General features: G+C 41.1%; 1 protein-coding gene across 6 annotated transcripts in view; it reads right to left on the reverse strand.

Moving 5' to 3' along the window:
- The window catches only part of CHCHD3 (coiled-coil-helix-coiled-coil-helix domain containing 3), a 270,801-nt gene that overhangs the window by 167,080 nt on the left and 88,068 nt on the right, over nucleotides 1-15,653 (reverse strand). For all 6 annotated transcript variants that reach the window (XM_019509627.1, XM_019509624.1, XM_019509626.1 and 3 more), the window contains exon 4: nucleotides 4,724-4,868. In XM_019509627.1, the coding sequence (XP_019365172.1) occupies nucleotides 4,724-4,868 (145 nt within the window). The remainder of the gene's footprint in view (nucleotides 1-4,723; nucleotides 4,869-15,653) is intronic.

Genomic DNA, 15,653 nt, shown 5'->3' on the forward strand with positions numbered 1-15,653 from the left:
TGATTGCCCCTGAGCATCATTTCTGATGCCGGCCCATCACAAATGTGCTCCTTGATGATCTTCTCAAATAGTTTCCCCAGGTGCTTTTTAATGCTACTGTAATATAAGCATCAAAACAGCAGCAGAATTTGCAGCATGTCTTTTCCTTCAGCATGTTCATACTATTGGTTTTCTATACTTCTACACGCAATTTAACGTTCATTGTTTGGTTGGACACTAATGATCCCGACCTTTCTTCCAAGGCACTGAGTATGAATACTTTGGATGAGAACATAATCAGAATAGTGTCTGTTATTCATGCATAGCTACACAATGTAACAACTGCACACTCCGACATTTTAAAATCATATTCGCTAAATACATTTGTAAGAACAGCACTGATGCCATGTTTACTTCCATAACTTTTTTCCTTTAGAGTATTAAAACAATTAAGAAACAACAAAGGAATTTCAGACAGTGATGGAAAGAAGCACAATACTTTACAAACAATATCCAAGACCTGACCCATGGACCTAACAGTCTAGGATCCCATCTGGATCTAAATAACTGGCATACCAGACCATTTACCATTTTTCTCGTATTCAACACACCCACAAATAAAATTGCTTTTGAAAGGTAGAATGAAGAAAAAAGAATTTTCCAGAATTAAGGCTCCACAGAGCAGGGATAGAGCTTAAGGGCATTTAAACACATGCTCCAGCTGAGGGGAGTGGGCGGGGGGGCACTTTAATTAATTAGAGTGCCTCTAAAAACACCTGGAGCAACTCTAATTAACATCCAGAGCGTCTCATGTATCAGCGTCCCCGGACTTAAAAATGGTGGTGAGGGCACTTTAATTAAAGCTCATCAAACAAGCTTTACTTAAAGCGCCTATGCTGCCATTTTTAAGCACAGAGACGCTGGATGCTGCTGGAGCATAGTAATTACCACGTTCCAGTGGACTCGATTAATCGAGTCTGCTCCAGTGCACTGTAATCACAGCACGTCAGAGCAGCCTCGCTGCTCATGTATAGGCGCCCTAAGTTTCAGCTCCCCTCCCTTTCTTGCATAACTGAAGTTCAATCAGTGAAGAGTGGTCACCATGGGTCTCTATGATCTTGAAAAGCCATGATCTCTATGGGCATTTTTACACGTGAAAGCGCCACAGTGCCAGGCGCTTTGAAATGCTCCTTGCCCTGCAACACTTTCAGTTGTACAATCAGAGAAATGCACGTCAGAGCTGAGGAAATGGGGGCGGTGTGCTTTTGAACTAAAAAACACAGAAGGTGTTTTAGTTCAGAAGTGCGTTGCCACCATTTTCTGCGCATTGACGTGCATTTCACCACTTGAACAACCGCACGTGGCACAGTGCAGTGCGGGTCAGTTCACATACGGAGCAGTTTTGATTAATTGAGTCCACTCCAAAGCAACAGATCTCCAGCGCATCACGGGATCAGAAAGTATGTGTATAAATGCCCCAGGATTTTGAAAAGAGCTAAAGAGTCTGAGCTAAAGAGGCTGTGAAATAAACCACCGACAGCTAGGAGACAACAAAATTGCCCTAAGAATGGTTAGCTTGTGAAACATCACGACCTTTAAAAAGGAGTAGGAGTTGTTAACACCTGCAGCGTGAGGAACAATGAGCCATTAAGTCTACTGGCTCCCTCAGCTCCCTGACCAGCGCTGCCACAGCTGCCGCACTGTAAAGCAGGCACATAATCAAGGCGCTTCCAACCCCAAGAAGAAAATCAGATTGCCTGCTTAACACACACAGCCCAATTTGGGGGGTGATTTTTGGGGAAAAGGTGTGTTGTAGGTGAGAAAATATGACTTACAGATAGTATGAGAAATCATCATACCACTTTGCAAAGACAAAATATAGATCATTTCTGCCTTAGCGATTATATATGAGAGAGAAAAAAACAAAACAAAACGTGTGTAAGCAAAGCAGCCAAGAAAGGAGCCTAACTAGGAATAAGGAGTGCTAGAGGAGTGGGCTTTTAAGAGATCTGAAGAAGAAATTGAGGTTTACTACCCAGAGCTGTATAGTTAAACTATTTACTTTTAATATTTAGATCTTCTATCATTTTGAGTATGTTTATTAGATTACTGTGGCACTAACACAGGTAGAGATTAATTGCTACTTCGTATTTTAATAATCTGGCCTTCTGAGAGCAACCTTGGAAAATGAATGAATTATTATTCTAATAAGATACACAGTGCTTCTTACCCATATTTTATAATGTTTTAAAATTTTACAGGTTGAAAAACCAGAATAAAGAAAAGTTAAATAAAATCCCCAAGCTGCTCAGCAAGACACTGGCACAGGTTAGAGACTTGGCCTGTTTCCAAATGCAAAATCTATGCTCCAGCCAACAAGGCATATTGTCTCCATACGCAAAGCATGTGTTGGCCATATCTGACTCTCTCAGATGTCGTGTGACAGTACCTTCGTCTCCAGAGAGCAGCAATTCTCAACCAGGGCGACAAAAGACCCCTTTAAATGTACTGCACAACATTAGTACTTATACATGTGAACACCCACACATTTTATCAAACTCAGAGATTTCAAATAAGAATCCATACTATCAAAAACAATCTAACCCGTTGTGATCTTTTTTAGTTTTTTGCAACAGAAGAGTTGCTACAGTTGAAAAGCAAGTGAAATGTGGTTTCTTCTATAGTTGAAAAGCAAGTGAAATGTGGTTTTGAAATAGTGTGCCGCTAAATTCAAAAGTTATGAAGATGTGACTCGAGTCTAAAAAGGTTGAGGACTACTGTCGTAGAGCAATGACATACTGAATTAAGGTTTACCATAATGGACAGCTTGTATGATTTTTAAACACTGCTTCATATCATTGCCTGCATTCCCAACATTTACATCCTCTCCCACTTCACATCCAGCATTATCTGGGCTTGAAACAACACCCTCCACGAGATAAGTACAAAATTAATCAACCTACTTTGTCGCTTGCTAGGTCATCCAGCCAATATATTCTCGGCTAAGTGAAAACTAAAGATGAAAGGTGACATGTCTGTTAAATGAATGTGTTATAAATTTGCTAGGAGAAAACCCTGTGCCTTCAAGAAAAATTAAAAAGACCTGCTCTGCATACATTTGATATTTTCAGGCACGGAGAGTGACATGCACCTCACAAAAGCATGAAGCCAGTTACAAATGCAAAATGCCTATTGCTCCATGCAACCCCCCTCCACCCCACTTTGATTGCTATATTAAATCTCCAGCTCTTCTTTAGTCTCAGGCCCTGAAGACTGTCTGCTTTATAAAGATATTAGAGACTCTAGGATCAAATGCATAATAAATGTGCCCTGTACAAAACTCCCTTCCATTTTCCCTTTGTTCCCCCATTGTTAAACACAGTGATGGGGATCAACTGACTTCCCCTCTACAATTAACTGTATCTCAATAGAACTGCATGCATACAGTTCATGACAAGCTCTGAGACTACGTACAATAAGCATGAGTTCTCTGTGCTTAGTCAAGTGATTTTTTTCCAGATCAGTTAGGATTCAAAAAAATACCATTTACTCATGCATTTGTTATATGGGGTAACCATCCGTTTATAGTTTTCAGAAGGGACAAATTTCCACAATTGCTTTTGCAGCACTAGGCAGTAAGGCCACCAAATCCTACAAATACTTATACGTATCCCTAACATTACCCACATGAATAGTCCCATTGATTTCAAAGGGAAAACTCAAGCGAGTGAACTGAAGTAAATGCATACAGGTTTCCAAGATGCAAGCTTCATTTTTTTCCCCAACTTGAAAATGCCCATATCACAGTTTATACTCAAGTGCTTTCTAGCAAAGCAATGCCTCCATACCTCAAAGAACTGTCATAAGGATTTCATCCTGAGAATACAGGCAGTTGCAGCAATCGCTGTGGGAAACTACAAATCTGCCAGACATCTGAAATGGACGGCAATCTAGAGTGTCAATTCCCAGCAAAAAAACAGCCAGCTGTATTTCACAAGCTGGAAGCCAAAGAGATTTTATATATATAAATCTATACTGGGAGGTCTGTGTTGAAGAACTGCTGCTCCGTATTTCACTGGAGCATGTGATTATATCACACACACATATATAAAAATCACATGCTCCGGTGAAATGCAGGTCTTAAGCACAGACTTCCAATAAGCTGGCACTAAGATTTGGGGCACAACCATCCAAAATTACTCACATATAGTTTAGGTTTCCAGTTTAAGGTAATTAGGAAAAAAATACACCTCTGAAATCCTTAGTCAGTCAATGATTTTGCCCAGGAAGACTGTCCTGTTGCCATCCCTTCATTATTAAGCACGCACGGATCAAGTTTTCAGTCATGTAGCACTCCTAACTTCACATCACATACCTACCTAGATGTACAAAGTACTTAAGTAGAACCAGGCCAGGATTTTAGCCTCCCCTCCTTTAAAAGAAAATTTAGTTAAGGGATTCAAATGCTATCTACACACACGCAAAAAAATCCTAACGCAACATCACAAGTTCAGGACACTAAAAAAAGTGAACAATGATTTTAAATCATCTATTTGTACAAGGACTGTGAAGTGACAGGAGAAATATCGGCAAAAATGAATTTTACCATAAGAAAAAAGCTTTGTAAGCAAAAGAAAAAACACCAGTTCTCTAGATTTTATAGTTTGCCAAAGGCAAGGAAAGATTTAAGACATAAATATTTCTTCTGAAACCTGCATTTTTACATGACATTTCCAGTACTTACAAAACGCTCCGCCTTCACGCGCTCCTCTTCGGTTGCGGCTCTCTCTCGGAGAATGGCTCTAGTCAGGTGCTCATTTGAAGCAGTTCGCTCTCGCTCCAGGACTTTGCCAAGTTCATCACGCATATACATCTGATCCTGTTTCAACCTACAGTACAAACGGGGGGAAGGGGGAAAACAAAAGCACTATTATAAAAAAGGAGTAGTCGTGACGACATTGAACTATCAGAAACTTTTATATTATTAAGTTCCAAATCTGTAACACGCAAAATTCTCCGTCTTGACACAGAACTGAAATGGTAACAGCATTCCTTCCAACACTGGGAAAAATAATAGAAAAATAATATTGGGCTTTTTTAAACAATAGAAAACCGACTATTAAAAAGTCAGCATTTTCCACAATGTTTTATTCCCTATTGCAAAATAGGTGAGCATGCATTTGCCCTGCAATACTCTGCTCTGCTCCTGTTGCTGAAAGCTATAGCTAAGGACCTACTTAATTCACGATTTCATGGCAACTGTGAAATCCACAACTGGCCACAAAAATCAACTTAAAAAAAAAAGTAATAAAATGCTGGCTCACCAGGGGGAGCCAATGATCCTTGCTGCCTCAGAGCCAGCCTGGGAGGGGATGGCACTTGATGGCGGGATAGCAGCAAGATGGCAGCCACCCTTTAGACCCTCCTCCCCCCTTGGGGCCTCTCCACCAATCAGTGATCAGGGGTGAGGCCGCACAGAGGGCAGCCAGCAGCAAAGATGGCAGCCTGCCTCTCATCCCTCCTCCCCCCAGGGCTACTCTGCCAATCAGCAGTCAGGGGCAGGGCCGCCAGGAAACGCCCGTGAAATCGGCTCTTCGTGCCGCGACTAAGCCGCAAAAATGTCTTTGCCTGGCTGCAAATTAAGTAGGTCCCTAGCTATAACCACACTGTGCATCAGCACAGACACCTGCAAAAAGGGCATTAAAACTACGCCAAACCTAATTAATATTTGCACAGCAATATGAAAGCATGAGATGCTGATAGCTATTTAACAACAAAGGATTACTATTTCCTGAGCTTGTTAAAACAGATTTTGTCCATACAAGACATCAGGCCCAGGGTGTTCTCAACTTGATCACAGGGCGTTTAACAAACCCATGGGGATTAATGAAAATCCGTACAAAAATAACTTTATGAGCACACCATATATAATTTTACATCTATGGAGATACACATTTGATTTACATGTATGCATTTATACATAAATGTGAATAAAATGTATATGTCCTTGCCCCCCCCCTTCAGATATATAAAGAAGACTAGTTCATAAAATAAACCTACTTCACATGTTGCATTACACCAAAAACCAAGACGACAACATTTGAAAGTTCTCTGCCAGTAAAGGAATATCAAACACAGTTTTTCAAACAGGCTTTTGAAAAACAGTGAAGGAGACAGGGCTTCAGAAATTTCACTGCATTTACGCATTACCAAGGGAGATTCAGAGAACATATTATAATGTGCAGGGTCACTTTGTAAAAAAGTACCAGCATTATAGTACATTAAATTCTTCCCCAAGGAAAAGATTTAAAAGGGGGGTGGGGGGAAAAGAGAATTAGAACATGTATTACTTTTGTGCTCAGACAACCCTCTGAAACACAGCAACCAACTGGGAGTCTTTATAAAGTTTATTAAGCAGCATCTTCAATTACTCCAGCAGAAAGTCAGATTATGCAGACATGGACCAAATTCCATTAAGTGATTTCCCAAGATCCCCCAAATTATTCCAGCAGCATCAATACATCAAATCTTTTGCACAATCAATAACGCAGTCAAAACACACCACTCTTCTTGCAGATTACAGAAGTGCTGTTTTGCCTAGAGAAGGGGTGTCAAAATAGAAGTCTCAGTAGTCCCTTTTTGTTAAGAAACAGTAAAAGCTACATTTAGATGTTTCAGAGACTAAAGTACACCCCATGTCACCTTCTGTGGATTCTTCTCCCTGCATTTATTTGCCTCTAAAAGTTTGCTTTTTTTTTTAAAGCACAAGATACCTACTTCTACCTCACTCCACATACTAATTACTCTATTTAAGCGGCTGCTCAAGTTCTTCACATTTGCCTGCCTGCTTTAAAGAAACCTCAGGCTTCTCCTCAGCTTCATGCCCCTTCCTTCTTTTATTTGACATTAGCCCAGTTAGTCTTTGAGACTTCTCTTTCCTGCCTTCAGAATTATGCACCTCAACGAGGTCTCCTCTTAATCTCTCTTCCAAAGAGCAGAAAGTCAGTTTTCCTAACCCTTCTAAATAATAGGTTCCTATCTCCCAGGTAAGTTGTTTGATGACTTAGCCTGACTGCTGTTATGTTCAACTTCCCTGCTAAGTATACTATAGAGAAAATGGAAACGTTCCTTTCTGCTTCTACCAGAACGCTGCATGTCCATTCTTATGAACTTGATTTAGGGCTGTCCTGTCTGACCTGATCTAACCTCCTATCGTCACCTGGCTCCAGGACTTTAGATGTTTTTGTTCAAAAACTGAAGACTCCCACAGAATTAACAGGCAATGCCAAGGCAGTGAGTACATCTATACTTCAATCACAGAAGGCACCACATAGAGAAATCCTAGCAAGGTATAGACTAACAGAAAAAAAAGGTGTGGCAGAATACCATCTCTGTCTCTCCCCAAGCTCTGCTATCTGACAATTTGGTTACCATGGTCACTGCAGAGGGCAAACGCCTCTGGCCCCATTGGCTTCAGCTAACCCTGAGTTGTACCTGAGCTGGATACATTCCTGAGGGAGTGCAGAAACCTGCTCCCTCTGCCTATGTGACTGGCCTCACACACCTGGGTGGCACTTAAACTCCCTATTGTTCCAAGCAATGCCAACATGACTGCGAGGGGGCTAAAGACCCTGCCAGTCTACCTGGCAACCAGTGATGCATTTCAAATTGGTTGGCTGGAAGCTTAGGTACAAAGGAGAGCTTTATTTTTAGTCTTCAGATCTTCTCTTCCAGGAATTCCATCAAGTGACGCTTTATACGTTTACAGAAAAAACTGACAAAACAATTTACGTCCTGCTTACAAACTGCCCTTCATCCTGTTCTGAGTCTGCTGGGTTTCACGTGTAGCTGCCTGCTTAGCTTCTAAGCTTTTTGCCTTGGATGGCCTTGCTCCCTTGTCTACGTTCAGGACTTCACTATGTGCAATAATCGAAGGCAAGAAGACTCTCCCTCACGCTCAGCTGGAAGGCTGCCATTTTGCTCGCAGTGCACAGCACTTGCACAGACTCTGAAAACAACCAGTACAACCAAATCACAAAACAGGTCTATTTTCTTATCCCTAGAAAACAAAAGCTTGCTCCTTTTTGCACCCAGGATAAGTTTTAGGTAAACACTCTTGTTTTTCGTTCTATTTGTTGACCTTCTGGTCACTAATTCTCTCTACTTTTGAGCTAATGATGATACTTGGCTCTGGATTTAGGACCCAGAGGCCTTGTTCTGGGTCCCTCTCCTTCTCCTGCTCCCTCCACCCAGGCTGACCATGACTTTTCCATTCGATAACAGGCAAACTGATTGATGCACAGTGATAACAGAAAAGCAGCAATACAAACAATCAAGCAATTCTATGCATCTCCCAAATCCTAGGGCTGTCATCAGAGTCAAAGTACATCTGGCCAGGATGCAGTCTCCACTCTGAGGCTCTTTCTTAGGTGTTAGCCGTCAGATGATAGCAGCCTGAAGGTGGGATGCTAAGGTCCACACCCCCCACCTCCAGCAGGATGGATGAGACGGGCTGGTGGTGTGCCCTCTGTCCAGAGTGGCCTCAGGAACCCTTCCCGGGAGACAGGGATAGTGACAGGGATCCCTCTTAGGAAGGAGGATTGGGAGGGACAAGAAGGAGGAAGGGATGGGGAGGGACAAGGGAGAGACCCTTTGTTACTCTCAAGTCTCTGCTTTTGTATTCTCCTTCCCTCCTGATGACACTTCATCCGTGGCTATCTCTACCTGGTTGTCTCTCTGTGGTCACATCTCCATGTAGCCTTCTGGGCCTTCTCCTAATTTAGTTTGTTCCCCCAAAACTGGGACTCGGGCCCCCCTGCTCTGGGGCCTTGTTAGCTGATGTCACTTTATCTCATGTTATGGAACAATATGGTATAGGCTCCCAGTTCCAAGACTGTTTTCCAGACTATGTGTTCTTGTTCGCCTTGGTGTGTTAGCCAGCCTGTCTGCTTCCAGGGCTGTGAGAAACTTTGTGCGCAAGACCTAAGCTTTTTAGAAATTAATTAACCCCTGCTGCCCATCCTGAACCATTCTAATACATACATACATATATATATATATATATATATATATACACACACACACACACACACACCCATCCATCCATCTATACATACACACCTATAAGCCAATTCCCAAAGACCAAACCTTTAAATACCATTTCTAAGCCAACATACACCAGTGTAACTAGCCACACCAGAGTTTCTAGAACTAGGATCCCTAATCTTTTCAATTAAAACATTGAGAACTACTTACTCAAAGTAGCAAAGCAGTACAGGAGATATTTTGAGTGATTTTCTTCTGAAGAAACCTAGGTAAGGTAACAGATTGGACCATTTCATGATCTAACAGGTTACACACCTCTGTCAGGAAGAAGATATTTATTCTGCATTTTCCCTTTCATATCTCTTAATTTATATCCCTCTAAATTATCTGAAAAATTCCTTGTCCATTTTTGGTGTTGTGTTTCCTGGGAGGTATATGTTAACTAAACGATACTAATCGTTGCCAATCGCCCAAGGTGTTCATATTCTGCCTGCAATTAATCAGCTCAGAATGAAACACTACATTTCAGGAACTGGAACTCTATAACTAAGACTATGTCACATAACCATGATTTGAAGCCCTTGACTAAGCCACTTAGGCTTTTCCAGCATATAGGAGGGCACATTTTTTTCATAATTCACTTTCCTATATTACCCCCATTCTCTTTTTTAAACTACAATAAGGTGAAACATAACAGACGTTTGACTAACAAACTGAAATAATATTTACCATAGACTACATAAGGTGTGGAAGCTGAGGAAACAGAGGAGAAGGAGACTGTGAAATGTATTTTTCCTCAAAAAAGTTTACATTTTAATGAAAATTTTCACCTCACCTACAGACTGCTTCTACACCATCTGATCAAAACAAGTTCAGAAGAAAGAAAAGGCACGTTGCAAAAAGTCTTGGCAGAGCTCATAAGAGGATCCTTAAAAGATATATCTATTCCCTTTTCATTATCTTCCCCAATCCAAGTTCACATGGTCTGAAATACTTCTCCCCAAGCACACAGCACTAACCTCCCTTGAATCTGCTCTTCACTTTCTAAACACCTTCTGGAGTTGTTCATGCAAGACAAGTTTTACTTATAAAACCATTTCAAACACCTATCATGACTCATTTAAATTTGTCAGTTTTCAGCAAAATTTTATGATTTAAATGTAAGCTTCACTTATTTGCATTATGTAATTGGGTGGCTTGTAGAAGCTTAACGAAACAAACACACGTCAGTTCTACCCTAATGTCTCAGAAACTTGCTAACATTGACTTACAGCAGTTGTTTTCTTCCCAGTGTTATAAACTCATTTTACTGGAATACCACATGTACTTCTCCAGAATGAGAGCAAACACCTGCTAAATCTTCAATAATGAATTATATTACGACCTTTCCCACAGTGAATATTCAGGCCCTCCATTTATATGCAGGTACACAGTTACATATCAGAACTTGTCAGATTTATCTAATACTTTAAGAAGTCTATATAAATAAAGAGCGTGCAATGAAAATTTTAATTATACTAAAATAAAGGGCTCAGTGTAATAACTCCCATGTTTAACCAGGAACCTCCAATTCACATAAGGTGACAGAGTTATAAGAAAAAAAAGGGGTGAAAAAACAAGCAACTACACCCTTACACTGCTCATTTGTATTCACAAGGAAATTATTTTGATGTCTGAGAAACTGCTGAAACAGCAGTTAAAGACTGCTTGCTATACATTTTTAAAAAGAAAAGTTGATAACTTGTAATTCCACAAACTATTAGGTTATAAAATATTGACCGCTTAAAACGTGTACTGCCTTCCAGTTACATTATCTCATTCAGTGAAACCAAACAAACAGCAGTGATCTTGTCACTGGCTTATTATAATTAGTAAGAGGCACATGTTTAATGCCAACAGAACTTCTCATAGATTGAGATTTAGAACGAATGCTTAACATTATTTCCCATTCTCAGTTACTTTATAGTTTAAGATGACACATAGGAGAGGGTCTGTAGGCCACTATGAAGAGCAATAATCCCCCCTCATTTCTACAGAACCCTCCACCTACGGATCTCAAAGCTCTTATATAAAATTTCATTCCCATTGCAATTACTGTAAGTAAACATCCTGTACCAATTAGGAAACTGAGGTATACAGACTAAATGGGTTACCCTAAATCAGGCCTGTGCATATTTGGATCTACATCAGATCTCCGGTCACCCTGCTTAAGTGATCAACAACTGTCCCCCATTCCACTAAATGAAAAGTTTAGCAACAGTTATAGCCCAAAGTACTGATTTTCTCACTGTAATGACCAAAATTAGAATATTAAAGTAATAAATAGGTACATTTTCTAAAGCAGAGCTGTTTTAGGCACACAGCTCCATGCAAGTCAAGAGCAATCAAACAATACTTTCAACTTCCTTGTTTTGAAGGGGCACAAATGTAAACACTAAACAAAATAAAACATTATCCAGACCTCCCTGAAATTTTCTCTGAGTAATAAGGTCCACACATCTTTTACAATGGTAATTTTCCCTACTAGCAGCCCGAGGGATGGAAAATGTTCTGTGAACTTCCATGGTTATGTAATTTAAGAAAGATTTGTATAAGATGTTAATTACATTTTAAGGAAAAAACATGGCATTTATTGACAATTTAACCAAATGCCTCAAAGTTAGTTTCCATTTCTGTTCTGGATGATCTGTTGGTCTCACAGGTGCGGTGGATCAGTGGTCCTTATAAAAGGAAATCTTTGTAAGATTTTTTTTCTTGTTCTTGCTTCTAAGCTCCAGAGATAGGATTCTTCTAACAATGTTCTTAATGGGTGAAAGTTAAATCATCCCTTGGAGGGGGATATCCAAAACACAGTTGACCATGTGATTATTTTCATCTTGCCTTCTGTCGAAATACTAACATGTTGAGAAGACTTTAGATAAAAGAGAGGATATGAATTGGTGAAAATCAGATGATGGACTGAACACAGCAAACATACGTATCAATAACTATGCGACCATCGAGAACATGTTAACGCAGGAGATGAGACTGCTCTGTTTACGACTGTCACTGCTGCTAAAGACTGGATCTCAATGCTTATCCAGACAAGAAATATTCTTTGAATTTACCTAGGGAGTGAATGCTATGAGAGCCGTGAAGATTAGCTGTTTGAATTAAAAATACATTACTGGGTCCTGTTACAGAAAGCATTACATTTGGAATAGAAAGTGTTAATTTTGAATCAACTGACTGAGGCAGTAGCCACCACAGGGCTTATTCTAATGGACAGTAAGTCGCCTACAAGGGCGTACCAAGCTCATTCCCCATAAGCATGAAGAGATGATGCATTTGCACAAGTGTAACTCACACTATTTCTGTACACTGATGTAAATTATACATCAGAATCCAAGGCAGACCAAACAAGAAGCTGTTCCAGTTACCTGCATGTAGAAGGTGCTATTACTAGGTGGTATAATAGCAGCAAATAGCCCATTTGCACTGAGCAAATCATTACCATAGGCTGGGATTGGAGAAGACTACATCTACATTTGTGTGCAATTTAAACCAGAATATCTTTACTACAGATTTTTCTGACAGAAACTTTATCTCAGCTTCAATATACTTACGGTAAAGTAGGGGTTTAGTGTACATGTCCATTGCAAGTGGTGTAAACTTGTCTGCCCAAGCCTTTTGATCTCTCAGTTGGAAATAAATGGATACCCTAAGGAAGCATTTAATGTTGGAGATGTACAAACATCTTTTTCTCGACCATGCTGAGAACATTGTACTGCTGTTCTACTGGGGTGCTCCACAAGATAAATGACAATAAAACTCTTCTGCTGAAACTCAAGGCCATGTTTAATTGGTTTTAGCTTATAAATTAAACTAAGGAGTTTAAATTAGCCAGTAAAGCAACTTCTAGTTGTCTTTTCTTTTGGAGTCCATAACAGAAATAATCACTTCATCTGCATACTCATTTCAAACCTGTCTGCTCTCAGACGGATGACTACTTTTTACAAGAAGCAGATGACCTCTATGAAATAGGGGCAACAGAAAAAAACCTCAAGCTAAGTTTATCAGGCTTGACAGCCACTACTGATAAGGGCAGAGGAGCCAACATCAGTGGGAGCAGCCCCGAGGTTGTCTTTTGTATTGTCCCGAGGAGCAGTGGAAGAGGTGGGAAAAGAAATAGCTGGGACAGCTCAAAGTGATACACTGGTTGCAGTGATCAGAACAGTTATCCAGGAAAGGTGTCGTGTCCCATAACCTAAATTAAGTATGCCATTTTACTTGGGAGACCCCATGCTCCAAAACCTTAATACGAGGAAGGTCCTTTAAAGACAAGTATGATTCTCTACATTTGCTGGGTTTTTGGTTGTAGAAAGAATACACAAGCTAAATCTCTCAGTAAGATGGAGCATCACACAAACATACTCTTTTGGTACCACGCAAACTCCAGATCATTGGGACACGTTAAGACACAAGAAAGCAAAATTCCCACCAGGTTTTTGTTTCTGTGACTCTAGTTGTTTTCTAGTATTGCCACACTCTTCGGTTAAGATACTTCTTAGAGGAGATCTTTTACCAGCTTGGCTTCATCAGCTCAGGCCTCTGCTTTTCTTCACTCCCTGTACAATCCCTTTTCTTAAATTAAAGAGTTTCTAAAAATATCATGGCGCTTTTACTTCAGCTTTCTCAGAAATACTGTCCAGGGAGAAAGAGTCCTTTTCCCTTCTTATAGCTAGTATAACTGTTTATAGCAGGGGTACTCACGCCCCCCCACCCCAGCCTGTAAGCCAGCCCCAGCCCCCAAGGCTCCTCACTGGTCTAGAAATTTGGTGGCAGCAGAGCCTCAGGCCCTGTGCGCTGGATCAAGTGCCCGATCCCAGCACACAAGGCCAGGTGGGCACAGCATCAGGCCACTGAGGCCAAATCCCAGCATGCGAGGCAGTGCCAGGCCTCCAGGACTCAATTCCCATGCCTAGGGGAGGGAAGTGGACAGCACCACATCCCAACCTAGCCCATGCACCAGCCCTATACCAGTCATTTGGCCCAAAAAGCCAAAAGGTTGACCACCGCTAGCCTATAGGAGCCTCAAAAGACCATGGGAACACATGTAAAAATTAATTAAATATCAAAGCTGGAAACAGAAAAGCAGCCGTGATACCTATATAAAATAAGAATTTTGCGAGGATGGAAAAAGTGAAATGCTTTCAAGACAAATTCCATTTTCAAAATTTCCTTAGGATGTTGCAAATAAGAGCCTGCTCTTCTTGTCCCAATTTGGAGGGCCAGAAAAAAGATGGAAAAAGGATTATAGGGTTTACATGTGAAAGAGAGTGGAGACTTTGTGCAGGTAATGTTCTTTCCTTTAATAGCAAAGATTTAAGTGTGGAGCAGAGTTGTTCATAAAATCTTGCTCAGTTAAAGCTATCCCCTCCAATACTGGCAGCAACAAATCACCCTGTATTTGTTCTGGCTACCCTTTGAAAAAAAGGTATTTTCTGTCGTTCCACGTCCCAGACCTCTTCAACTTGTTTTATGACCTATACTCCTGTCTCAAGTGTCAGGCAAGATCAAGATTTTATGGCAGCTTTTCTAATGACTCTAAATAGCCTTCAAACTTCCTATTGCATTCCCATTGTATCACTAAGAGAAGAGCTGTCTGAACATCTAATCTGGAATGAGTCAGTGTAATACTGATGTGAATCCCATTTCTTTTAAACAAAGTTTGAAGCAGGCCATACGTATGCATTAGCACTGTTTGTAGAAGCATGCAGAGGCACTATGCCAGTCATAGAAAATTAGGACTGAAAAGGGGCCGCCAGAGGTCGACTAGTCTAAACCCCTACCTGAGGCAGGATCATCCCTGTCCAAACCAGCCCATCCAGAGCATCATCCACCCAAACTCTACATAAGACTACCATCAACCCTGACACCCAAAGACTCAAGACCCTAATATGCCACACACTGGGAAAGCAGGGGAGCCATGGCAGCCACTGCCCTGCTTCTGGGAACTGTTGTCAATATGTGCCCAAGAGATCCCACGTAGAGGGCCATGTCCACTGCTACAGAGGAAGGGAAGCCCCCCCACAGTCCATGCCAACCTGACCACAGGGTTAAATTCCTTCCTAATCCCAGACATGGCAAATCGGTCTGATCCTGAGCAGAGGGACAAGAGCACCTAGCAGAACATAGGCATCGCTACACCTAGACCTTCCCCAACCAGTGGCTCTTCTCAAACACCTCCAGTGATGGAGGGGCAGCAACTTCCCTAGGCGTTTATTCCACTGTCTCACTGTTTGAACAGAGAAAAGGTTTTTTCTGGATTACTTTGCTGTCACTGGTCTGCAATTTCCTCTCTGCAGTATGAAAGAAAAGGCACTTTCCCTCTTTTTTTCTGGCAGTTTGTATTTGCTTGTTTGGGTTGGCTTGATGCCCCCTAAGAATTTCTCAGCCTAAGGAAAAAGGAGACAATGTTTGCTACACAAGAAGGACTTCCATAGCAAGGAATCCACTCTTCAAGGAAAAAAAATCTCCCCTTATTAGACATACAGCCACTGGCCAGCAGGCAAAATAGCTATAGGTCTCTTCAGTAATAATATAAGGTCAGTTTCATAGTTGGTCGGGTTGGAAGGGACCTGAGCAGA

This window comes from Gavialis gangeticus, unplaced genomic scaffold, assembly GCF_001723915.1.
Source record: "Gavialis gangeticus isolate Ggan-Ray unplaced genomic scaffold, GavGan_comp1, whole genome shotgun sequence".
Lineage (NCBI taxonomy): Eukaryota > Metazoa > Chordata > Crocodylia > Gavialidae > Gavialis > Gavialis gangeticus.